At 46.8% G+C, this 23523-nt stretch overlaps 2 protein-coding genes across 5 annotated transcripts in view; one reads left to right on the top strand and one right to left on the bottom strand.

Annotated features, from left to right (window-relative positions):
- PDXDC1 (pyridoxal dependent decarboxylase domain containing 1) overlaps window positions 1–8910 on the top strand; it is a 71242-nt gene extending 62332 nt beyond the window's left edge. Inside the window, exons 16-24 of one of the 2 annotated variants that reach the window (XM_024123712.3) lie at window positions 260–365; window positions 1851–2022; window positions 2626–2744; window positions 3014–3135; window positions 4092–4184; window positions 4273–4369; window positions 5250–5354; window positions 5874–6100; window positions 8777–8910. In XM_024123712.3, the coding sequence (XP_023979480.2) occupies window positions 260–365; window positions 1851–2022; window positions 2626–2744; window positions 3014–3135; window positions 4092–4184; window positions 4273–4369; window positions 5250–5354; window positions 5874–6100; window positions 8777–8836 (1101 nt within the window). In that variant the 3' untranslated portion in view covers window positions 8837–8910. Of the gene's footprint in view, window positions 1–259; window positions 366–1850; window positions 2023–2625; window positions 2745–3013; window positions 3136–4091; window positions 4185–4272; window positions 4370–5249; window positions 5355–5873; window positions 7718–8776 lie in introns of those variants that run through there. The other variant, XM_028499638.2, reaches the window with a different exon arrangement.
- NTAN1 (N-terminal asparagine amidase) lies at window positions 8080–22578 on the bottom strand. Of its 3 annotated transcripts, XM_024123709.3 has the most exons (10): window positions 22405–22578; window positions 16588–16690; window positions 16446–16511; window positions 16053–16161; window positions 14102–14175; window positions 11964–12017; window positions 11373–11426; window positions 10267–10364; window positions 8831–8944; window positions 8080–8429 (listed from the first exon to the last, which is right to left on the bottom strand). In XM_024123709.3, exons 1-10 carry the CDS (start codon window positions 22483–22485, stop codon window positions 8250–8252), a joined length of 933 nt encoding a protein of 310 aa, XP_023979477.1. In that variant the 5' UTR covers window positions 22486–22578; the 3' UTR covers window positions 8080–8249. The 3 variants fall into 3 exon arrangements, with proteins under 3 accessions (XP_023979477.1, XP_023979478.1, XP_023979479.1); XM_024123710.3 differs by lacking the exon at window positions 16588–16690 and having other exon boundaries at window positions 22405–22515; XM_024123711.3 differs by lacking the exons at window positions 16446–16511; window positions 16588–16690 and having other exon boundaries at window positions 22405–22549.
- Window positions 22579–23523: the final 945 nt, after the last annotated feature.

The following is a 23523-nucleotide window of genomic DNA, read 5'->3' as shown; positions in this document are numbered from 1 at the left end:
TGTGGGTAAATTTTCTTTTTTTTACTTTACTTGTATTGCCTAGATCTTTCTATAGTGAACTTATATTTTTTAGTAAGAAAAAAGGTAAAATTTACGGTTTTTAAAAACAAGGTGCCGTAAGTATTCAAAGAAAATCAAAGGTGAAAGGAAACTAGCCTCCAGTAGCCTCTTGGGTCTGGGCTGAGCGGACGAGGGCAGGTCCAGAGACACTGGATTCCCTCCTTGTGGGAGTGTGTTCATTCTGCCCCTTTCCCTGCAGCTGGGAGAACAGCTGAAGCAGCTGGTGCCCGCAAGTGGCCTCACGGTCATGGATCTGGAGGTGGAGGGCACGTGTGTGCGGTTCAGCCCCCTGACTACTGCGGCAGGTAACCAGTCTCCGTGGGTCGCCCTCGCTGTGCTGGGAGCACCAGTGCTGTGTCTGTCAAAATCCAGGCTGTGATATTCTCTTCTCTCCCTGGAGAGGCTTTTCCTTTTCCTTTGGCCTGAGTTTAGGTAGATTAAACTTCCGGGGTAACTTCTCAGAAAGAGACCTCTGAAGTCAATTGAATTCCTGTGTTTTGATGTCCTGTGACCCTCTGTTCAGTGGTTCTCAGCCCAGACTGACTTTAGAATCCCTGTGGAGCTCTGAAAACTCCCAGCGCCTGGGCTCCACCTGCAGAGATTCTGGTTGACTGACTGGGTTTACTTGGAGTGGAGCCTGGGCACAATAGGCCAGTGAAAGTCGAGAACCACTGTTGTAGACATTTTAGAGAACTATAGAGCTGAAAGCATGTGGGCTTTTATGACAAAGTCCTGGGGATTCTTATCCCCCCCTCGGCCATTTCATACCTGTAGGACCTGGAGCAGGTTTCTTATCTCCAGGCCTGTTCTCCACCACCTCATAGTGGTGACAAGAAGATTAAACTGTGAGATCATGAATATGAAATGGCTTGGGTAGCGGTTGGCGTATTTTATAGTAGGCACTTAAAAGTAAGCTGAAAAGAGACGCCTTAAAAATCTGATTGTGCTTTTTTCTGAGATGATTTAAACATTTTCAGAAAATGTTTGATGGTTTTTCATGAGGTGTTTTCAACATTTTGGGAAAGATATTTTCTCAAAAACATCAAAGTGGTAAAGTGCAGGCAACTGTCCTGCACAGAAAAGCCATCGTGAAGATAGCCAGTGGCCTCCAGACCTTCTAGGAGTCTCTGCTCTTGCTATGCAGGGGGCCTACCCCCAGAGGCTTAGCCTCTAAAACTGGAAAAGCTAGCTGTGGATACCCCAGGCCATCTACGTTGAGGCTTAGATCACATAAGCGTTGGAATCAGCAGAAGTGGGGGCGCAGTGATGTTGCCAAGACTCCTGGATCCCTGAACCCTGAGACCTCTCAGGCTCTGACCTTCAGAAGTACTTGGTACTGTCGCCATCATCACCCTGCCCTTTTGCCCCCCACCCTTGCCCCCTGAAACCCCTCTCTTTCTCTCCACGTGAACGTAGAGCGAGAACTGTGTGGTCGCCTCCTTGTTTCTAACCTGTGCTATGATGTTTATAACCTGACTTAAGCGAGTCTTTCTGTGAGAAGAATCTGATTTCTGTGGTAGGATTTCATTGTGTATTAAATTGGAGAGGCTAATTCTTCGGTGTAAGGAAAAAATGTGTCTATACCTGGGGCAGCCAGCTATATGAATTTTTAACACCTGATTCTTCCATATCTGGGTTTAGTGGCTTTTTTTTTTTTTTTTTAACTCCTCAGCTCAGCTAATGTGCTATACCTAGAGCTGCTGACTTTCTGACAGTAGAAGTGGGAGCACTGCCCCCTCATTTTTAGCCATTCCTTAAGCGTTTCCCTAACATTCTGTGCACGTGTTCAGTTTTAGGAACTCGGGGAGAGGATGTGGATCAGCTCATAGCCTGCATCCAGCGCAAGCTGCCAGTCCTGACCTGTACACTGCAGCTGCGAGAGGAGTTCAAGCAGGAGGTGGCGGGAACAGCAGGTCTCTTATACGTTGATGACCCAAACTGGCCTGGAATAGGGGTTGTCAGGTACGGTGTAAAGACCGTGGGGGGGTCGTTTTGTGAACCAGCTTAGAAATCTAAGATGACTGCGTGGAGTGACAGTGTTCATGTCTGATGAAAGTTCATCTAGATGTGCTGGGCACTTACAAGAGCACAGTGGGCAGGTGGCCCAGCACGCAGAGTGAAATAGCAGTTGCTGTGTTCTTTCTGTGCCGGCTTGAAAGTTACTAGGAGAACTACAATGGGTGCACCACTGACGTGCGTACAGAGAACTACAACTCACTAAGGAGAAGCCAGTTAGTTACCAGTTCCTCTGGTTCAGTGTGTGTCCCTCCTGTGGCCCGTTCGTCCCCTCTCTGGATCAGGGAAGCCTCCTGTTCCTCTTACAAGTGATGGGAATTCCCAGCCTTGCCCCTCCTTCTACATTTCATGCCCCTGGAGACTTGGGCTTCCCTTGGGACTTTCCGGAAAGGTTTGATCTTGAGACCCTCTGAGTGGCTCCTTTGCCCTTTGTCTCATTCCACACCCTTGATAACTTCCAGTAGCTTCTGTTCCACCTGTTATCCTGTGTCTGAAGAGACACTTGATCTTGTAGATTCCTGAAGTACTGTTATGTGATATCGTTTATAGGTATGAACACGCTAATGATGATAAGAGCAGTTTGAAATCGGATCCAGAAGGGGAAAAAATCCATGCTGGACTCCTGAAAAAGTTAAATGAACTGGAATCTGACCTTACATTTAAAATGGGTAATTACTCCTTCTAAAGTCAACTGTGAACTTTGAAAGCTGTTTTTTAACTGGTTTGAAGGGAAATGGCCTCTCTTAGCTATTCAGATCTTCCCAGGGTGAGAGAGCCCTGCACCCCTTCTGCAGCCTCTCTGGGTCCCATCTCCTCATTAGATCCATGTCCTCACCCCCTCAGGGAGGCTCCTCTGTGCCTGGTCGCACTGCTGTACAGGGAGTGGCCCATGTCTGAGGACTTGGGAACCAAGTCGGTCTGTTGTTTCTGCCCGCAGGCCCTGAGTATAAAAGCATGAAGAGCTGTATTTACATTGGCATGGCAAGTGACGACATAGATGTTTCTGAACTAGTGGAGACCATTGCAGTCACAGCCCGAGAAATCGAGGAAAACTCCAGGGTCTGTAAGACTAATCAGTGTCTCATTCCTTTTCTGGGTTTTCCCTGGGCAATTAGCTGGAGTCACAGAGGAAGAAGCTACCCTTGGCAGTGTCTGTTCATTCATTCTTTCCCCAAGTTTTTAAAGGCTTCCTGTGAGCCAGGCATTGTGCAGGCATCAGGGATGCCGGTGATGTGTTGTGGTCACTGCCCTCAGTGAACTCACAAGCCAGAGCGGGGAAGAGACGCATGTGAGCAACTTAGTAAATGCTGTGGACAGAAGTTAGGGGAGGAAGATGTGTTCACCTCTGCCCGACAAGGCCAGGGAAGAGTTCTTGATTGGAGCTGGTCCTGAGGCTGGATGGGATGGTGCTTCTGATAGCGGAACTTTCTGCCAGTAATAGACCTGCTTCTCTTGGCCAGTTGGCATGGAGGACCAGGCTGTCAGACTTACAGGACGCTCTCCACGCCAGATATGCGAGTCACTAGAAATTACTCAAAAGGAGAGAAAAGGGACCCAAGCAAGACTGGTCTGAGAGGAGGCAGAAACCTGTGTCATGTGATTCACTTTTGGTAGTAGGGGTGCAGAAGAGAAGGGAGTATGAAATGAAGCCTAGGAGCCAACTTTATTCATTCTTGGGTGGACTTCTTGAAGTTTCTTCCAAACCCGCCTGTATTCTGCCTCTGTCTCCATGAATGTTGAGAGTCATGTCTGTTTTCTATTGATACGACATTCAGATCACAGGGACAGTTATTGCTGTTCCCTGGCAAATGAGGCTGGTCACCAAGGTACATCTGCCTAGGCCTCCTTTAACATTTTGACCTCTTCTATTTGACATTCTGTTTTATTTTTACACTGACATTTTAAAGTGCCATTTACTAATATACTTTTGAAAAATGTCCCCAGCGCTATGTTAATAGTTCTAGGCCTTCAGCAAGACGCTTAGACAAATAATGCCTTTCTTGGTCTTAACACAGCTTCTGGAAAACATGACAGAAGTGGTTCGGAAAGGAATTCAGGAAGCTCAGGTTCAACTGCAGAAGGCAAATGAGGAGCGACTTCTGGAAGAGGTGAGGCTCCAGGGTGGGCTCCCCAGCTGGCCTCAGGCTGGGCTCCAGCCTCCACAGGATGGCCTTGAGCAACGGTTATGTTTTGCAGGGGGTGTTACGGCAGATCCCCGTGGTAGGATCCGTGCTGAATTGGTTTTCTCCAGTACAGGCTTCACAAAAGGGAAGAACTTTTAACCTAACGGCAGGTAGGACTCTCTTTCATCTGGAGAGTTTTGCCAGATGATGCCCTGGGATCCCACACTCGTGCTGAGGGGCCTTGTTCGTGTCCCAGGCTTTACACCAAGCACTGGGCCGGGACTCTTGTGAGAGGAGGCGAGATTTGTCTGCCCCTGGGACTCTGTCATCTTCCCTCTCCTGCCCCGACAGCTGAAATAGTACGAAAGCAGATGCCTGTTGTCCACAGCAGACTCCTCTTGACCTCAACAAGAACGCGTTCACTCAGCTGTTCAGTCCTCCAGACAGTGTGTCTGGGACGTTTTGGTTCAGTGTTAACATTCTGTGCAGTCCTCACTGGTGTTTTGCCCCAGCAGAGAGCTGCTTTTGCCAGGGGCAAGTGAAAGATTATTGTCTGTAGCACTGAGCCATTTTATTTCAAATCAGGCAACCAGCAAGTATTACCAGTTGCTGGGATTTAGGGAAGATGATATTGGGCTGCAGGCCCCTCCTTTCCTGTTCTGCCAGTGGAATAATCCCCTGAACCTGGGGCCCCTTCCCCAGGAAATGATGACTACATTGTCATATGACAGCAAGGGATAATCTGACACTGAACCTGCCAAGCCTTTAGCAAAGAGGCATCCATTCCTTGTTGCTAAAGGACATTTCCCATTGGGGCCTGGCTCCCCAGCCATACTTGGGCCACACTGCTGTCTGGTTGTTTTCACACATATACAGGACACGTGGGGAGATGAGGCTGAAACACCCCAGCAGGGCCGGGACTCACTCGTGGGCACAGCTGCGAGATGGCTCTGTCGCTTCCCGGCACGTGTCAGGAGACCCGGGGCCGCCCCAAGGGCACCTGCGCCAGGACCTTCCCCCAACACCTCCCCGCCCCCCTCTTTTCTGCAGGCTCCCTGGAGTCCACGGAACACACATACATGTACAAAGTACAAGGCTCGGGAGTAACACCGCCTCAGACCCCCTCAGGTGCTCGCACTAAACAGAGACTTCCAGGTACGTCACGTCTCCATGTTTGGGTTCATTAACACTGAAGAAAACTGGTTGTATTTCTCCTGGTGAGAAATACATTTGCATCATGTAACGCCTCACCCGTTTGGTACTACCTGCATTCCTCCGTTTTCTTGATTCTTCAACACACAGTCCTGTTTCTCGTCATTTAAGGACAGCTGTCACTGTCCCTTTAGCCGTTTCAAAGCCTTGGGGAAATACCTGGGTAGCACTCCCCGGGGGAAGTCAGGGTCTGGACAGCTGTCACGCTTAACCTGGTGTTCACTCCCCTGAGCTTTTCCCGACTGAGGCTCACTCAGAGTCCTCGGCACTGGGGGGCGTGTTAGTGTCATATCAGCTCTCATTTCTCACCTCATCACTTAAACGCTTCAGAGCCAGTGATCCCAGGGGTTTCTGCCGAAGCAGTTGTGATTAAATAAAGCAATCACTTAGAGCACAGACAGCTTCCGTTGCAGGGGTGTCCTTTTCCGAGCGTTCAGTGCCGTTCATGGATCTTCCTTCTAGGCCAGAAGCCTTTTAAAAGGTCCCTAAGAGGTTCAGATGCCGTGAGCGAGACCAGCTCAGTCAGTCACATCGAGGACTTAGAGAAGATGGAGCACCTGTCCGGTGGGCAAGATGCCTCGGAAGCTAACAGCCCTGAGCGGCACCCAGGGGTGCCCACCCCTCCAGAAGCCGAGCAGACGGGGGCCCTCCAGGACAGGGCCCAGCGCCTGGAAGATGACTGCCCACAGGTAGAAGAGCCAGAGAGCTTAAGATAAAATTCAGTGTTTGCTTGGAGACTGTACTGAATATTGTTTCAGGGAAGATGAAGTTATTCTGAAAATGTGAACTGTGCCACATGCTAGTATGAGAAAAATTACTGTTATTTGTGCTTAATTGGGATTTTTGCACAAAAATGTGCCTGAAAGCCAGGCTTCTGGGAGGGCAATAGACTTGTCTAATTTTGTGGGTATGTATTGATAGAACAACCAACAACTACTGTTTCTGTCTACCCAACTGTAGTAATACCTTTTCCCCCCCAGGTACCATAAACACTTTTTATTCACAGAGAAAACTTAGAATTTCAAGTGCCTGCCACTTGAAACACTTGCTCTTATCTTTCTAAACACACGTGTAAGAAGTCACTAGGTTGCACATAATAACTCTTTGGTAAGACAGCTTTCTTTAGAACTCTCTGGGTTCTCTGTTGTCCTGCTGCAGAGGAGACAGACAGTGTTCTTTGCCATCTGTTTTGCTTGGTGTTTAGTTTGATCAGGTTGCAGTATACAACTGGATTGCGTTTGGCTTGAAGGAGAGTGGGTTTCAGTGGGATTGTAAATAAGAGTGTCAGAAGCCCTCTCCTGCCACCCCCAATTGCTGCTTCCCCGGAGATGTCAGTAAGGACCGTGTCCGCTCAAGCTGTGGCAGGGTCGTCAAGCAAGTTAGACTGGACAGTGCTTCTGTCTGACTTAGCTCTGCCACAAATCCATTTCTCCCTTTATATACTATTTGTAAACAAATTAAAGGACTCATCTATTAAGAGTAACTGTAAAAACTCTTCTTGACCATATTATATATATATATATGTATATTTTTAAATACTGATAAAGCTTTTAAATTGGCACACAAGTACAGACTGTACTTATTTCTATGTTTAATATCTGAAAACTCAATAGATGCTACTCTTAAAAGCCTCGTATTAAATATGCTGTATAGCACCTCGTTATGTTGAAATTCTAAATTAAGTACACCTTTGACCTGTTCTCATGGGAGCTTCTGTAGCTTCTGTTCCACTAGCAGCTCACCCTTTTGGGCCCAACTCAAACAAGAACCAGAAATGTAATCTTTCTCAGGCTGATCACGCCAGACTACTGCTGAAATAATTGGAAGTAACCCTTGATTACTGCCTGTTTCTACTTTTCCAAAAGTACTGCATCACTTCGTTTATCATAGGTAACGGCCCCTGTGCCTTTTAGTCCAGTGAAGTTGAGCTACGGGAGACCTTAAGATGGTGGGGATTCACATTGGGTTTGTGGACTGTAGTACTGAAAGCCTTAGTTATACCACATTAAGCCTGTAATTACACTCTGATCCGATGTGATTTCTGACATTTGGCACTTGTCAAAATGCAATTTTCTTTTCCTTTTTTTTTTTTTTGGTGCAAATGATTAAACAAAAGTCTTCCCTGTTTATTTGGTGCAATGAAGTACAGCAGATAAAATGAGGGAAGGGGAAATTATCACCTTTAACAAGATTAATTTTTAAATGTTTTTATATATATTTGAAATTGTTAAATTGGTTTTGCTGAGACAGAATTTCACCCTTGAGATACTATTTGAATGTTGGTTTCAATAAAGGTTCTTGAAATTTTGTTAACACTGAGTTCACTTCATAAATCTTAGCATTAATTGGGCATATGGTAACTTCCTTTTGGATAACAATTTCAGAAAAATAAAGGTTTCTAAAAATACATCAGTTTTGGATTTGATGCTTCTAAAATATTTTGAGGTCAAAAAAAAAATCTCTCTCTGAGATGTATAAATCCTCGCCGAACTTTACTGCATTTTAAATATTGTTCTTTTAAACAAAATAGATGAGTTTTTCCCATATTCACTAATTTAGCAGAATTAGACTTACCCAAGTATCTGAAATAATAGCTGCTTATAGCACAGTGACAAAGCTGGCTTCTCCTCTGCCTCTCATTACTAACCAAAAAGTAAACCTAAACAAATGCCTTTGCCAAAATAAGATTTTATTTTAAAGTCATTTGAAAAACACGGAGCACGGAAAGAGACCTAAGACTGAATGGATGTAGATTCCAAATTCATATTCTTTCCTACCTCCACCAGTGGTCTTTTGTCATGCCAAAAAGTTGCTTTCTTTGGTAATTCCTATTTATTTTTAGCTTCTTGGAGAAGAGATCTTTTCCCATAAGCCATCTTCATTTTTTTTGTAGAGGAGAGCCTTATTTCCAGGAAACAGCGTGTTCGCCGGAGAAGGGTATTTCTTTAAAAACATCAAGGTAGATCTAATGTGTTCAACAAAGTGGGGGGGCTCAGCCAGAGGGGACGTGGAAAGGTTCTGGAAAAACAAACAAGATTTGGGGCATGAGAGAAGAACCCTGCTCTGTTCCCTACTTTGATAAAGATGTCAGAGTCTCTCTGTGCTCCTTTAAACATTAATCAGGCTGTTCTCAGATCACTATATAAATATATGTAATTTGTAAAATTACATTAAGAAACGAGGTGTCCTGGGTTAATGAGAACAAGACAGTTGGTTGCCTGCTGCTCCTCTACGTAGATGTCCATCAGGACTCCACTTACCCCCGACTGATACAGCAGCTAAACAGGGTCTGCCAATGGCATCCTCCAAACACTGAAGGAAAAGCTGCTGTTATCTAGTCTAATCCCTTTTTTTTTTCCTTACAGATGAGGAAACCAAGGTCCACAGATTTAAGATTTACCCAGCCTGTAAATTCTCACCTCTAGTATTTGCTTATCATCTTGCTGCAACCAGAAATCCACATGGGGAAATGGCATCCAGGAATATGGTCCTATACGAAGTTGTTCTGTCTCTGCATCGTAAATACTAATCATCTAAAAAAGAACGTTTCAAGGATAGAATTTAAGGAATGTTATCAGCTTAAACCCTACCTTTAATGCAAGCTCCAGTGTAGTCTTGAAATTAAGGCATTTGTCTGGATGATAAGCTTCTTTCAATTTTTGTCTCATAGTAACAGAAGCTGCTACTTACTGAATACTTTCCACCTCTCTGGTACTGCACTTTGTGGGAAACAGACATTACTTTGTTTAGTTCTGACAGTCCTGCAGGAAGATGGCATTTTTCCCATTTTGGTTGGAAACCCGAGGCTCAGAGAGACGGGCCCGTTGCCCATGGTCACACGTCCATTAGTGTTAGGGCCAGGGCCAGGCCCAGACCCAGGTGTGTCTGACTGAAGTCCACACTCCTCAATGCTACATGTAACACTGCCTCATTATTCACACCCCGAGTAACCTTGAAACTTAAAAGTACACATGCCGTTGCCCCATCAAAAGAAGGGAAAAACCAATTTGTAAAAATGTTAATTTGCCAAATGATCAATTCCCTGAATTCTCAAATGTGCCAATGGTAGTTTTCAGCTTCACCAGCAATGTTCAATTTTGGTTACTGAGACTGAAATACGTCCTGAATCTTAGCTAAATCAAGGCTGTTATGCTACTTGAGAGCTGCAAAAGGAACCCTAACAATGTCAAAGGGTTGGCAGAACAGACCACTGAATCCAGACATTTCCAATGAAAGTGGCAGCATTTCATAAGTGAGCAGATTTCTTTGGGGTGCTCTGAATGCGATTTCTATTTTTTTCACAATTTAAGCATTTTAAAAGGATTCTTTTACCCATTCCTCAAACAACGTGTAAGTCTTAGGTTTTTATTTTTCTAACTTTTAAAATGAAGGTGTTACTTAATTAAAAAGCTCCCTAAGGCAGACTTTTAAAGTGATTTGATCATTCTTGGGGTTAATCAATTCATCCCAGCAAACTGGTCTTCCGTTACTGGGTCCAGAAGAGAGTGTGATCCTGCGGTGCAGAGGGGAGAAAGCTCTTCTTCCCCCTTAGCTCGCCTTTCTTTGCAGCAACTGGTAAAGTTCTTACAAAGTAAAAGGGGCTCGTTCTCTTTGGATCTGGGTGCTGGGTGTTCACATACCTCCCCAACAGCTTCATGGCAGAGAACTGGGGTCTTGAGCTTATAACTGAAAATGTTCATTATTATTCTACACGGTGTGTTCGTGGTGGTTCCTGATCATGTACAACTTTAAAGAACTGACATAAACTTTTCATTTCTAAGGTCTATAAGACTTTGGAGTTTGATGCCCCCCTTTTTTCCTTAACCTTGTAACACAAAGATGATATCAAACTCACTGGTCCTCCTGTTAAAGCTCGTGCGGCACGTAGCTCCTCCTCCGGACCTCGGTCTTGGAAGGAGGCTCTGTAGATCTCCGAGGTTTTGATGTTGACAGCTGTGAGGGACAACAGGATGACTTCCAATTGACAAAAGCCACAAGGGTTGGCACAGTCTCACACTTCCACCACCACATGTAATAGAATATGGATGAGTCTCCCTCAGAGAGAAAAGAGTGGAAACTGAACAAAGTTACCCTTGGGTGTCTGTAGCGTCTCCCTTCCTGGAAAGGGATAATGCAACCCTTTAGCCAACCATCTTGCTGAGAAGAGCTGAGGCCTGAGCTGGACTAGGTAAGACCTGGTTCCAAACCAAGGGCCTCCCCGACAGGAGGCGCGCCATCTCTTCAGGCAGCGCGTGGCAAAGCCTCCCTGGTCAGCCCTGTGACCAAACATGGCTGCAAACATGGCCTGGGACTGGGGCCAAATCTGGTGTTTGTGTGTTGGTTTTTACTAACTATTTCAGACATACAAAGTATAGAGAATAACGCAGTGAACACCCAGCCAAATAAATCAAATGTCACAGATACGGCAGGAGCCCTCTGTAGAGACAGCCAGGCTCACCCTATTACAGCCTTGGGAGTCCTAGGGGCTGTTACAGGAGGGAGGAAAGTTCTGGGTTTTCTTTAGCCTGGTGGTTGCACACTTTCCTTTGTAGGATCTTTGTTCTCAATCAAACCCTTAATTAGTTCCCTAAGTATAAAGAAGATTCAAATTCAAATGCCCTGCTCCAGCCCCCAGAGCACTGGCTGGAAAAAAACAGAGAGGCCTCTTGGGGGAGCAGAGACCACTGACATTCAGCTTTCCCCTAATGGGGGTGATGCCTACACTTTATATTTGCTACCCTGTTTCTTTTCACAGGCTTAGGATTTGGATGTTTTCTCTATTTTGTAGATGAAGGTTAGAGAAGGTAAGCTTCTTGCCCGGCAAATACATGGAGAAGTCAGGATCTGAACCGAAGGCTGTGACACACCGACAGCAACAGGCTTACTAGCTGGTGGAATCGGCCTTTAACCGGAGCTTGTCAGTGTGAGACCAATAAACCCTCCGATCAACACACTACTTACCAATGCCATAAATTACTGGAAAGTGGTTTTCATTTTCTTCCCGGTCATTTAATTCTAACACATAAAAAAAAGAAATTTTAAGATCAATTTTTAAGAAATACCAATCACTTTTATTTTCCATAAATAAAGGCCAAGAAGGAGCCCTCACTGCAAAAGGGGGGAAATCAGAACATGAAAGGGACTGTGTCCCTGTTTCCCTGCTGAGCCCCAGAGCAGTAAGGTTATAGCAAACAAACCGCCTCTCCAGAGTCCAGGCCTCCCAGCCGCCTACACGCGTGGCGGCACCTCCTCTCCGGGATCTGGCCCCTCCTCCTTCCCAGGAGTACAGAGCAGACTGCTGAGAATCCCAAGGAAGGACAGAGGAGTTGCACTCAAGGGGGGTCAGGATCTCAACTGAGGTTGAACAGGATTTGGAGTGGGGAAGGCGGAGAAGGCCATCCCAGAAGATATGGGAAAAGCCAGAAGGCATCAAAGCATTGACAAACAGTGCCGTCTGCGACTGAGGCACGGATGCTGGGTCCTGCTTTAAGAGCGAGGGCAAAACATCCCCGAAATCTACAGCTTTGCTTTGGGAAAGATGGCAGAACTTACCTGTCACACATAATGTCACCAAGTGAATGTCATCTTCCTGTCTGTCAAATTCACCTACAATGAGAATTTAAAAACTGATGTCAAAAAAGTTCCTTTAGGGACTTCCCTGGTGGTCCAGTGGGTAAGACTCCTCGCTCCCAACGCAGGGGGCCTGGGTTCGATCCCTGGTCTGGGAACGAGATCCCACGTGCATGCTGCAACTAAGAGTCCTCACGGTGCAACTAAAAAAAGATCCCACATGCTGCTGCAACTAAAAAGATCCTGCATGCCACAAGGAAGATCCTGAGTGCTGCAACTAAGCCGGCACAGCCTAAAAAAAATAAATATTAAAACAAAAACAAAAAAACAAAATCCATCTGCCAATATATAAGCCAGTTCTGAGCTGTGTGCAGTATTCAAAAGATTTCAGGCATTTGACACACAATTTAAAAAAAAAAAGGTCCTTTAATTAGCAGAACATATGCTGAACAAGTCAAGAAGGGGACAGGGCTTCCCTGGTGGCACAGTGGTTGAGAATCTGCCTGCTAATGCAGGGGACACAGGTTCGAGCCCTGGTCTGGGAGGATCCCACATGCCGCGGAGAAACTAGGCCCATGAGCCACAACTGCTGAGCCTGCGCGTCTGGAGCTTGTGCTCCGCAACAAGAAAGGCTGCGATAGTGAGAGGCCCGCGCACCGCGATGAAGAGTGGCCCCCGCTTGCCACAACTAGAGAAAGCCCTCGCACAGAAACGAAGACCCAACACAGCCAAAAATAAAAATAAATAAATACATAAATTTAAAAAAAAAAAAAAAAAAAAGAAGGGGACAGAGAGTTGGATCCACTAGCCTTCCAGTCACAACCTGGCCTCTATCAGAGGTCAGATCCACGTGAGCTGATGCCCAGAATCCTGCCTGCCAAGGGACAGACATGCTCCTAGCTTCAAGCTCAAAGGAAACTTCGACCAAGGCTTTCCATTCTTCTCTCCATTCTGAGAGGTTGGGGGGACAAACTCATTCATAAGATTTTTACCCTTTTCCTAAATAACTTTTTTTTTCCTGATTATCAGTCATAAAAAATTTGATCATTATGAAAAATTTGGAAAATACAGGAGAGTGGAAAGAATATGTGGGTTTTTAAAGATATAAGTGTATGGGCTTTTAATGCCCATAATCCTAGCAGTTAACATTCAGTATATTTCCTGTCATATTTGTCCATGCACAGCTGAGCTCAGACGTAGACAATTTTATATCCTGATTGTTTGGTACATATGTATTTTCCCATGTAATTCAAACCTCTTCATAAATATTATTTTTTAATGGCTATATAACTATTCCTCTACTAATGGACATTAGATTATTTCCAGTTGTAAATAACATTCTACTGCCCATCTTTGGGCATAAATCTCTGTGTACATTTCTGATTATTTTCTTTTTTTTTTTTTTTCTTCCCGGTACGCGGGCCTCTCACTGTTGTGGCCTCTCCCGTTGCGGAGCACAGGCTCCGGATGCGCAGGCTCAGCGGCCATGGCTCACGGGCCCAGCCGCTCCGCGGCATGTGGGATCTTCCCGGACCTGGGCACGAACCCGTGTCCCCTGCATCGGCAGGCGGATTCTCAACCACTGCGCCACCAGGGAAGCCCTGATTATTTTCTTATAATACATTCCCAGAAGGGGAATTACTGGGTCCATGATGGACCATGATGCCAAATGGCTTTCCTGACAGGTTACACCAAAGTATGTTCCAGTGCTGCAGGAATACACCCACCTCATTGCCTCATGGTTAATCAAAGAACATCTTTTTTTTTTTTAATATTTGCTAATTTAACAGGGGAAAAATTGGCTTTTATCAGGGTTTTAATTCTCTTCAGATTAAAATGGACATTTCTGCCCAGAAGGTGGTTCTTGTTTTCACACAATTCACAGCACTTGCTATTTTGGGATGCATCACTTGCTATTTTGAAAGAAAATCTTGTCCCCATCCCATTACCTCTAAGCATTTAGCTCTTTGCTATCCAGTCTTTATGGAAGATTCCAAGCTGAGCAGTTTGTGTGGCTCCAAGCAGGTGCACACCTCATAGGTTCAGTATTAATTGGGATTTTTATCTAAGCAAAAATAGATACATACTTTTATCAAATTTGAGGAAAAAAGTGAACTTACTAAGAAGCTGATGAGTCAGTTTTTGTGACAACTGCCTGTCATCACTGAAGCCGCCCACGAGGTGCACTTCCAGCCTGGCAAAGAGACAGGAGGTGGTCAGAGGCCGAACAGCACGGGACAGCGTGTGCTGGGTCTGCTGTGAACTTTAGCTCTCGGCTCCCGGGCCCCATTTACGCCTCAGCACACGCACAAGAACCCATGCGGCACACTGGGACCCTGCCCGGGTGCCTGGGGGCTAAGCGGAGCTGTGTCTTAACACCAACATGATGCCACCTCGAGGCACAGGGTGAAAAAGGCTGCTCTGGAAGAAGACAACCATGTCACACTATCGACCCGAGCGGGATGCTTCCAAAACCTCTTAAAAGTCTCAGCCTAAGAGGACCTGGGGTGCAGAACTGGGAAGGGCGGGACTGACACCATCCCTGCACAGATGCCGTCTTCTCTACCACCCAGCATCGTGGAGAGATGGGTTTGCATCTCCGTTTCACGGAGAAGGAAACTGCGTCTGTGTCTAAAGCACATGCTTATCTACAACACCAGCTTTTTCCAAAGTGTGTTCCCCTGAACACTGGCCTCATGAAACAGAAAAAAGTGTTCTTGGGGTTAAATAAGTTTGGGAAGCCTTGCCTACTCCCCAAGGGAGTCACCATGCACAGCAAAGCTCCACGTAGGAAGCCCTACAACTGGAAAGACTACACTAACTTTGTTAACCCTGGGTGCCCCATGCACACTTCTCTGCTAACCCGTGGTCCTCAGCCTGTGACAACCTGGCAACCAGAGCTTGGGAAAGTGTGGCCGTATTTCACATCCCTTCTACTGACAGACAAAATCCTCCTGAGGAATGAACCAGAATCTTCTGCATGAGCAGCACAGGGCAAAGCATCAAGTCGCCTCATGACATCTTTATCTCACAACTGTGTGCTGAGAATCACGGAGTTGGGCCCATGGCCCAGTCCGGCTACGTAACCTGGAGGGCCCAGCAGTCTGGCGACTGCACAAGCCACAGAGCCGTGAGGCTAGCCCAGCCTGTCACAGACCTGGCAGGAGAAGAGTTAAATTTTAAAACTGCTCTGTGTTACACTAGTGAAACTCGGACAGAGAGGCTGGTCTTTTAAACCCCTGGGATTCTAAGAACTTGCATATGACTAGACTAGTTCATTCAAATGAACTGCTGCCTTAGACTTCAAATAAGATGAGATGCCTGCCAGGCCCACCAAAGAGAGACAAAGGGGAGAGGACAGGCGTGAGCACCAGCCAGCCAGCCAGGCCGGGGTCGTGGGCCTCCCGTTTAACTAACCCTGTGGCTCTGGGAAGCTGAATCTTGGGGCCGCACATGTGAAACAGGTGGTCACGCTTTCTGTCACCGGTGAGAGGGTTGGGCGCTGTGGTGGACACCCAGGGCAGGCGTCAGCTCTTGTACAGAACCCACAACCCTGAGAACTGCACCCCCTTCCTCCCGGCCATCTCCGGCTCCTCCCCAGCCTTGTTTTCCTCAGAGCCCTGTCCATCGTTCAAATCCTGTTTTGCTGACATCTCCTTGCTATGGAATATAAGCCCCGAGGGGGCAGGGTTTGTCTACTCCATTCACTGCTATGTCCCTATAACAAGTTCTAGTTCACAGGAAACGTTCAACAAACAACTGCGGAAGGAATGAAGAGATTCCACCACTGGCGTGTAACAAGGCAATGTCCGCAAAACGGACATCTAAGAGGACCTTGCTGAGAACAGAACTACAGATTCAAAGTCAAACCTCCCCTCGTACCCACCACCCATTCACTCCCTCAGTAACTACTGACAGGGGGCCGACGCTGGGCCACGTTCTGCTCCAGGGGGACCAGGCGGCCACTGTGCTGGTGACAGGCCACGTTGCTGGAACAGCTGCCACGGCTGTTTCCTCTAAGCGATGGTGTCAAGTTCCCAATATCATAAAACAGAGTAGCGTGGAGCTCACCTTCCACATTGAGTGTGGTCGGAAAAGGATTTTATGGAGTTCATGATCAAGGGGACCTCAGCTTTGGTGTCAGTTCCGTCACAATGTGTCAAGCAGGTAGCCCCATTACCTGAAGAACAAGGGTGAAACGACTCATGTTATTCCCGATGAGAACTCGGGGAGCAGGCCAGGTCTACGCCTGTCCATTCGGACCGCCTCATCTTTGAACAGCCTGTAAAAGGAAAAATAGAGACGTCTGGGCTGCCCAGCCAACCCATCTGACCAGGGCCACAGGGAGGGGCCATGCAGATGGAGAAGAGGTAAGCGGAGCCAGGAAACGCAAATTGAGAAATTCATGGTCCCACGTGTCGGGTCCATTTAAGTTAACAGTTTCCTTCATCTCTCTCATCATACCTGTGTGCCTCAGGACCACAATGTGACAAGTGGTGGCATCATCAGAACCCAGAATGGAGATGGAGCCTGTTTAAAAAAGAAATAAAATAAAATATCCAATAGCCTTTGGGGATAACGCCCAATTCACTGCTTCCTAACCTACCATCCTTTGGGGAGGTCACTGCAAGCTCTCTTTGCTGAACATACAGAAGGCCCTGGGGTCCCACTTGTTGAACAGACTGACCTCTGAGAAGTCTGGCTCTTTCCTGTTTAATTAAAAAAAAAAATAAAATAGTGATGGAAATTAGTGAGGATTGAGTGACTAGAGAGGTGGAGAGAGCCAAAGTGTGCCCTATGTGGGAAACACACACTTGTGAGGTCTGAGGTGTGTGTATTATCTGACAGAAAAGCTAAAATAAAAAGGCAGCAGCAGTAACTATCATGTGGAACAATGTGAAGGAAACAAGGAAGTTCTGTTCTTTTTTCACCCTATAGAACAAGACTCTAGTACCTATGAAATAAGATGCAACAATCTTTTCCCCATTCTTTACAATTGTAAAGAGAATCAGATCACATGGACAGGTGGATTGGGTGGCTCAGAAATCACAGACCTTCTTCACTTTCTTTAAAGAGGAGGGATCCAGACCTTACCTATCTCCTAATCTAGTAATTCCCACCTCTGGAAATCTGTACTGTGGAAATAACCCAAAATGCACTCAATCCCTGTGTTATCGAGAATGGCACAAACCTGGGGACAACCACAGAAAAGGCAAGTAAATTATGCAGAACCAACTCACAGCTGCCAACTGCACAGTCATGAGAAATGAAGACTATGGGAAAAGAGTCTGGAAATGTAAACTGAAGAGCAAGATTCGAGTAAAAAAAAAAAATTTAAGCTGCAAATATGCTGTTAATACAACAATGCTAAAAATGTTGCCACATATAGGGAAAAATACTGGAAGGAAATTCACCAATATAACCATGATTGTGTAAGAACAGGGCAAACACAAGTCATTTAACTGTTGCTCTATTCTCCAAATGTCCTATGCTGTAATTAGGTTATTAAAGTAGAAAACCAAAAAGGAGCCCTCATAAATAAGCAAATTTATGAAAAGATAGGTTAATATTAGGTGTGAAAATTCTGACTAATTGAATATTTGTATAAATTCTTATTAATAAGCCTGGGGGGAAAAAACTCAGGTGGTTAATTCTTTCATGAGAACTTAATTAAACTTTTTTTTTTCAAAAACGTCAAATTGAGGCATCACTAAAATGTTTCATAATTTTCTTCTTACTTGCAACAAATAAACTCAATAAACAACTTCCTAACCACGTGTGCAAATACAGAGCTTGTGTACTGTCTAGAACAGGGAACATTTTTATGGTCTTATACTGGCTTCTGGCCATTCCTCACTGTTGGTGCTAATTTAGGTTAGTACTTGCTTACTTAACAAAATACAAGAGATGTAAAAAAACATGATGATACACTTGATGAGTTCTAGAGGGTTCTCTTTGAATAAACTTTCATTAATTGGAAGCAAGGCAGCAGTTATAGTGAGACCGGCCCCTCCATTTAAGAAAGGAACTAAGTTGGGATTAGCAGATGCAAACTATTATATATAGGATAGATAAACAATGAGGTCCTACAGTACAGCACAAGGAACTATATTCAATATCCTTTAATAAACCATAACGTAAAAGAATATGAAAGAGTATATATATATAACTGAATCACTTTGCTGTACAGCAGATATTAACTCAACAATGTAAATCAACTATACTTCAATAAAAGAAAATTTTTAAAGAAGAAAGGAACTAAGGACTGAGTGAAGTGCAGTGTGTGATCGGACAGCCGAGTCAGGGAGAAAGAGATGCAGCAATTGTGCAAAAACTCACAACACCTCATCCAGTAAGCACTTTTCATTTTCACACCATTTCTCACCTTAATTCAAGATAAGATAAAGGAGAATGCAGAATTTCCTTTTTATTATTCCTTTAATACTTACCTCTTTTTGTTCTTTTCGGGGAGGGGGAGGGAGAAGTCAAGGCAAATTTTTACCACTCATTTTCACAACTTGGTCACCACCCAAAAGCAAAGCTATTTCTGAGAAATGAATTATCACTTGCGTGCCCAAGACCAAAAATCACAACGTCTCTCATCGACACAGCTCCTACTATTTCCCAGAGAAACAGAAGCACAAATTATCAGGAGAGAGAATGGCCAGAAAGTGAAAACAGCAACGTTGCTTTCACTTTAAAAAATGAAAAAAGGTTAGCCAAAGTTCTCCTCTGTGGAAAAACACACAGTCCTACTTTATAAACTCACATCCTTTCTGAAATAAAAACAGTCGTTTTCTGAACTTTTTCTGAACTTTTTTTATTCGCTGGACGCTCAGATTCACGAAAAAATATCTTTTCCCTCAGTCTCTCTCTGCTACGGCTCATCCTCATTTCCCAATCCCTATCGGATGGCACTGTTCTCTTAACCCAGGGGTCAGTACACTTGTTTCAGAAAAGGGCCAGACAGTAAGTATCCTGGGCTTTGCAGACCGTGTGGTCTCAGCTCCTCAGCGTGACAGCTGCATAGACGACACATGACAAGTGGCCGTGGCTGTGTCCCCAGAAAGCTACTTATGAGTGACACTGAAATTTGAAGAAAACGGGGGAGCAAGTATGAGAGCGACGCCAGGCGCAGCCCTCAGAACTGCGCCTTCTTCCCACCCCTGGGCGCTACCTTATCTCAGTCCTTTCTTCCCTTACACCTAAATTCCTGCAATATAGTGCCCGGGGGCCTCTCCCTGAGCCAGTGACCTGGGCTTTAGGCTGAGCTTTGGTGCTTTGTCCCCTCCTCTGGGAAACGGGGCTGATGACGGCCACTCCTTAGGCTGTGGGAGGATTAACTGACGGCAGGTCTGTAGGGGGTGGCTGTTACCATTCCCCACCTCTGGTCCCCTGTCCTGACCCCACTTTTCTGCTCAAAAAAACCCTTCTGGGCTTCCCTGGTGGCGCAGTGGTTGAGAGTCCGCCTGCCGATGCAGGAGACACGGGTTCGTGCCCCGGTCTGGGAGGATCCCACATGCCGCGGAGCGGCTGGGCCCGTGAGCCATGGCCGCTGGGCCTGCGCGTCCGGAGCTTGTGCCCCGCAACGGGAGAGGCCACAGCAGTGAGAGGCCCGCGTAACGCAAAAAAAAAAAAAAAAAAAAAAAACAAAACCCCTTCTGAGGAATAATTACAGGGGTTTATAAAGATTTAGCTCTGTGAATGTTCCTAATGGGGAAAGAGCATAAATATCGCGCATGCTTAAAGGCAGGAACAAAGTTACGAAGTTACGTGGAATTCCATGGGACTGTTTCTCAAAAGGCCGCAAGACCAGTTCCTGAGCGTCCAGTGACTGGTTTAAGAACAAAGGCTCTAGACAGCACCGCCCAAAGGCGCTTTCTGCAGCTAAGGCAAGGATCTGTACCTGCCCTGTCTCATACAGCAGCCACTGGCCACACGTGGCTGTCGAGCACTTGAAACGTGGCTAGTGTGACTAAGGAGCTGATTTTTAAATTTTATTAAATTTTAATTAACTTAAATGTAAATCGCCACATGCGGCCAGTGGCTAATGTATTGAGCACCTGCTGCTCTAGAGGCAAAGGCAGACAGACCGCCTGGGTTGCGATCCAGGCGTCACCACTCACAGGATGTGGGATCTTGGGCAATTTACTCCACCCTCTGTGCCTCAGAGTCCCCATCTGTAAAATGGGAACAGCAGCAGTACCTGCTTCCTAGGGCTGGGATGCTCAGCAAGTTCCACGGCATTGCTATAATTGTTGCTGTTGTTACTGTTATCCTATGCTAAGCTTGTAGCTGCTACTGCATACTCACAACCTACTGTCACATGAAAAAGACACATTATAGAACAGAATATACAGTATGCTATCATGTAAAAAAGTATAGCAAAATGTGAAGCGTGGTTGTTGTCAAAGATCCTTTTTTCTTCTTTTTGAGATTTATAATTTCTATTTTCTTACCAAGGGGACACTACTTGTTATTAAAAAAAAATAATTAAACCTTTCATTTCTCCACACTGCACGTCAGCTGAAAGATCCATCTAAACCCCTGCCACCTAGGTACGACCTACCTCACCCGGCTTATCTTCTACTCTGCCCCTCCTACCCTCTCTGCCAGGGAAAGGGGCCAGTCCACCCGCCTTCGGGGCCCTTCCCCTCCTGTCCAGGGGCCACGGGGCACAGTCCAGCTTGCTCAGCTAGAATGCCCTCCCCCTCTTCCCTTAGGCTGCTGAGATGGAAGTGCCCCCACCCCCACCTCCCCATTCCTGTAAGGCAAACTGGTCCCCACTACACAGCATTTCTAGGCCACGTCTCCCCAAAGAGGCCAAACCTCCCTTCTAGGGAGCCAGCCGCCCTGGTATCTCATCTCATTCCCCCCTCTCTACACACTTAGGGGGCTGCCTTGGACACTGATCTAACTTTTTATCATAGAAAGTTTCAAGCAGACATAAAAATAGAGTGCCACCTATATTCTTTAGGCAGCTGCAATTTTTCTCCCTTGGTGAGTCGTACTCCCAACTGCGCCAGTTCATGGTGTGGCAGTGACACAGTACAAGGAAAGTGCTTAACACTTAACCTAGTGTCTGCTAGGTGCCCAGTATGTGTTGGCTAATATCACTATTGTTTTCTTGAAATGCAAGTTGAGAATCACACAGAGCTGTCCTCTTTTCCCTGTCAGTGACACCCCCCCCCCTCATCTTTTGGGTCATTTTCAGGGGTCATTCTGCTCAGACATTTGTGTAACAAATATTTACAAAGCACAGATTCACTGACAGGGACTGCCCTAGGCTCTGAGGATACAAAGACACACTGTCTGCCTTCAGGAAGCTTACATTCTGGGGGAGAGACCAAAGGAAAATAAAACAAGCATGCAGACAAAATCACCCTCCAACTTTTACAGAAGAAAACCCCAAAATACCTTCCCTAAGCCTAGACTCAATCAGGTTCCCCCGCTTCACTTTGCAGAGTGAAAAGGGGCATTTTTTTTCCCTTTATGGCACTTAATTAACAGTCATGGTATTTGAGCCACGCTGTGATTAAAAACCATCCCCACCCTATAAATGTCCTGATTGTGGGGAAAAAGGCAAACACCATAGGCAACATTAGAGGCTCAACATGAATCTCTTAAATCAATGAAATGGTTGATTTCTCCTTAACTGGATCTGGGGCAAGTGGGAAGTTTGGTTCGTTTTTTGTTTGTTTGTTTTTTACAGTAAGAACCCTTTTCCAAACAGTCTCTGCATAAGCTTGGACTAAGGGTTCAGAGGTCCATCTAAGGACAAAAGCAGGAAACAAAACAAAAAACCCTTCCATAGGGTGTGGTTCCTCAACACGGCCCAGCTGGGTGAAAATAGGGCTCTTTCTTCCGACTGAAACTAACCGGGAGCCCCAGGCCCCGGGTCTAGAAGACTAGGCGACCCGCCAGGATGCCCCTGCCCACCCCAGAAAACCTGCTTCCTGAGGACCCAAGGACGATGCCGCGCTCACCACGGGTGGGGATCCCCGGCGAGGAAGCGAGCAAGGGCGCTGCCCAGATTTGCCTAAACGGGCCAAGTCCGGGCTGGAGATTGGGACCGTCCTGTCTGGAAAAGGGGCTCCCGGGGTGTCCTCAAGCCGCGGTGCTGGGCGACCCTGGACAAGTCACCTAACCTCTCTGGGCCCCCGTTCCCTCCTTTGGAAAAGAGGGGCCTCAGCAGATGCCCTCTAAGGTCCAAAGAAGATAAAAGCTCCACAGATGCCTCAAGCGAGGGTAGAAACTGCTGCCGGCGGCCTGGGCTCCGTATGTGCCGATAGCACCTCCGCTGCGCCAAGTTTCGAGCCTGATTCGGGAAGAGCGGGTGGTGGCGGCGGGGTGAGGAGGGCTCTGGACCGCCTGCGGATTCCCTCGGGCCCGCCTCGAAGCCCCCCGCCCGGGCCCTGCTCACCTCCAGAAGCGGGTGGGCTCGGACGAGGTCCCCAGCGGACTGCGGCAGCCTCACTCGCCGCCCCTCCACGAGCAGCGGCATCGCGGAGGCGGCCGCCCTAGCAGGCCCAAGGAGGCGGCGGCCTCCTCAGCCGCGGGCCGCCCGCCGCCCCTGCCCCCGCCCTCGCCCTCGCCTTCGCCCTGGCCCTCGCCCTCTCTCTCGGGCCGCCCCGCCGCCGCGCCCAGCCGCGGGTGCCACCGGGAAGTGGAGTCCGACGGAAGCGGCGCAGCCCCAAGAGGCTGAGGAAATCTATGGGGCGGAGGTATGTGTGTGTGTGTGGGGGGGGGGGGGGGGGAGGGCAGCATAGCCCCATGGGAAACGTAGTCCAAACGGCAGGGAGCGGCCCGCCTCCGCTAGGGGCGCTGGGAAATGTAGTTCTGAAAGCGTGAGGGAGGAGGAGGGAGTGGAAGAGCTGCGCTCATCGCGAGGGCCCTTGACCTCAGGGCCAGGCTCACATTTCAGCCAACCTGGCCTGAGTGCGGGCTCTGGGGTCGCCGCCTGCCTAGGTTCATATCACGGCTGTACCACTTCCCATAGTGACCTTGAGCAAGTTTTCCGAGTTTGCGAACCTGCCGTGCTGCTCCATAGGATTGTATTTAATAGTAAACACAACCTGTCTGAAACTGGGAAAATGGAGCCTAAAGTTTGCTAGCCCCACACATTCAGAAATCATTAATAACACTTGGTGCTTGACATTCAGTAGGCACTCATAGATGGGCTAAGAACCCTGGGAGTAAAGATCAGCAAGATACCCTACAGACCCTACTGAGGACAGGTACCCTGGCATGAGACTTCTCACCTTATTTTAGAATCGTTTTAGCTAAAACTTGGAAATATTACCCAAATAGATCCAACTCCACATTAACAAAAACAATTTTACAAAAGACTGGTGAGACGAAAAAAGAGGCCCCACTTCACACAGAGCAAAAACTATGAGAATGTCTATAGGATACTGTAATAAGCACTGCCTGGCAGGTGGAGCCCTCTGGCCCTTCCCCTCCAGTTGAGATTAAGTTGGTACCAAGTAGGTAATACAGGTGAAACGGAAGTTATCTTTGCCTTGAAATGACCTTTCCATGA

The sequence above is a fragment of the Physeter macrocephalus genome, chromosome 14 (genome assembly GCF_002837175.3).
Source record: "Physeter macrocephalus isolate SW-GA chromosome 14, ASM283717v5, whole genome shotgun sequence".
In the NCBI taxonomy this organism is placed as follows: domain Eukaryota; kingdom Metazoa; phylum Chordata; class Mammalia; order Artiodactyla; family Physeteridae; genus Physeter; species Physeter macrocephalus.
This window is presented reverse-complemented; position numbering and strand designations above follow the sequence as displayed.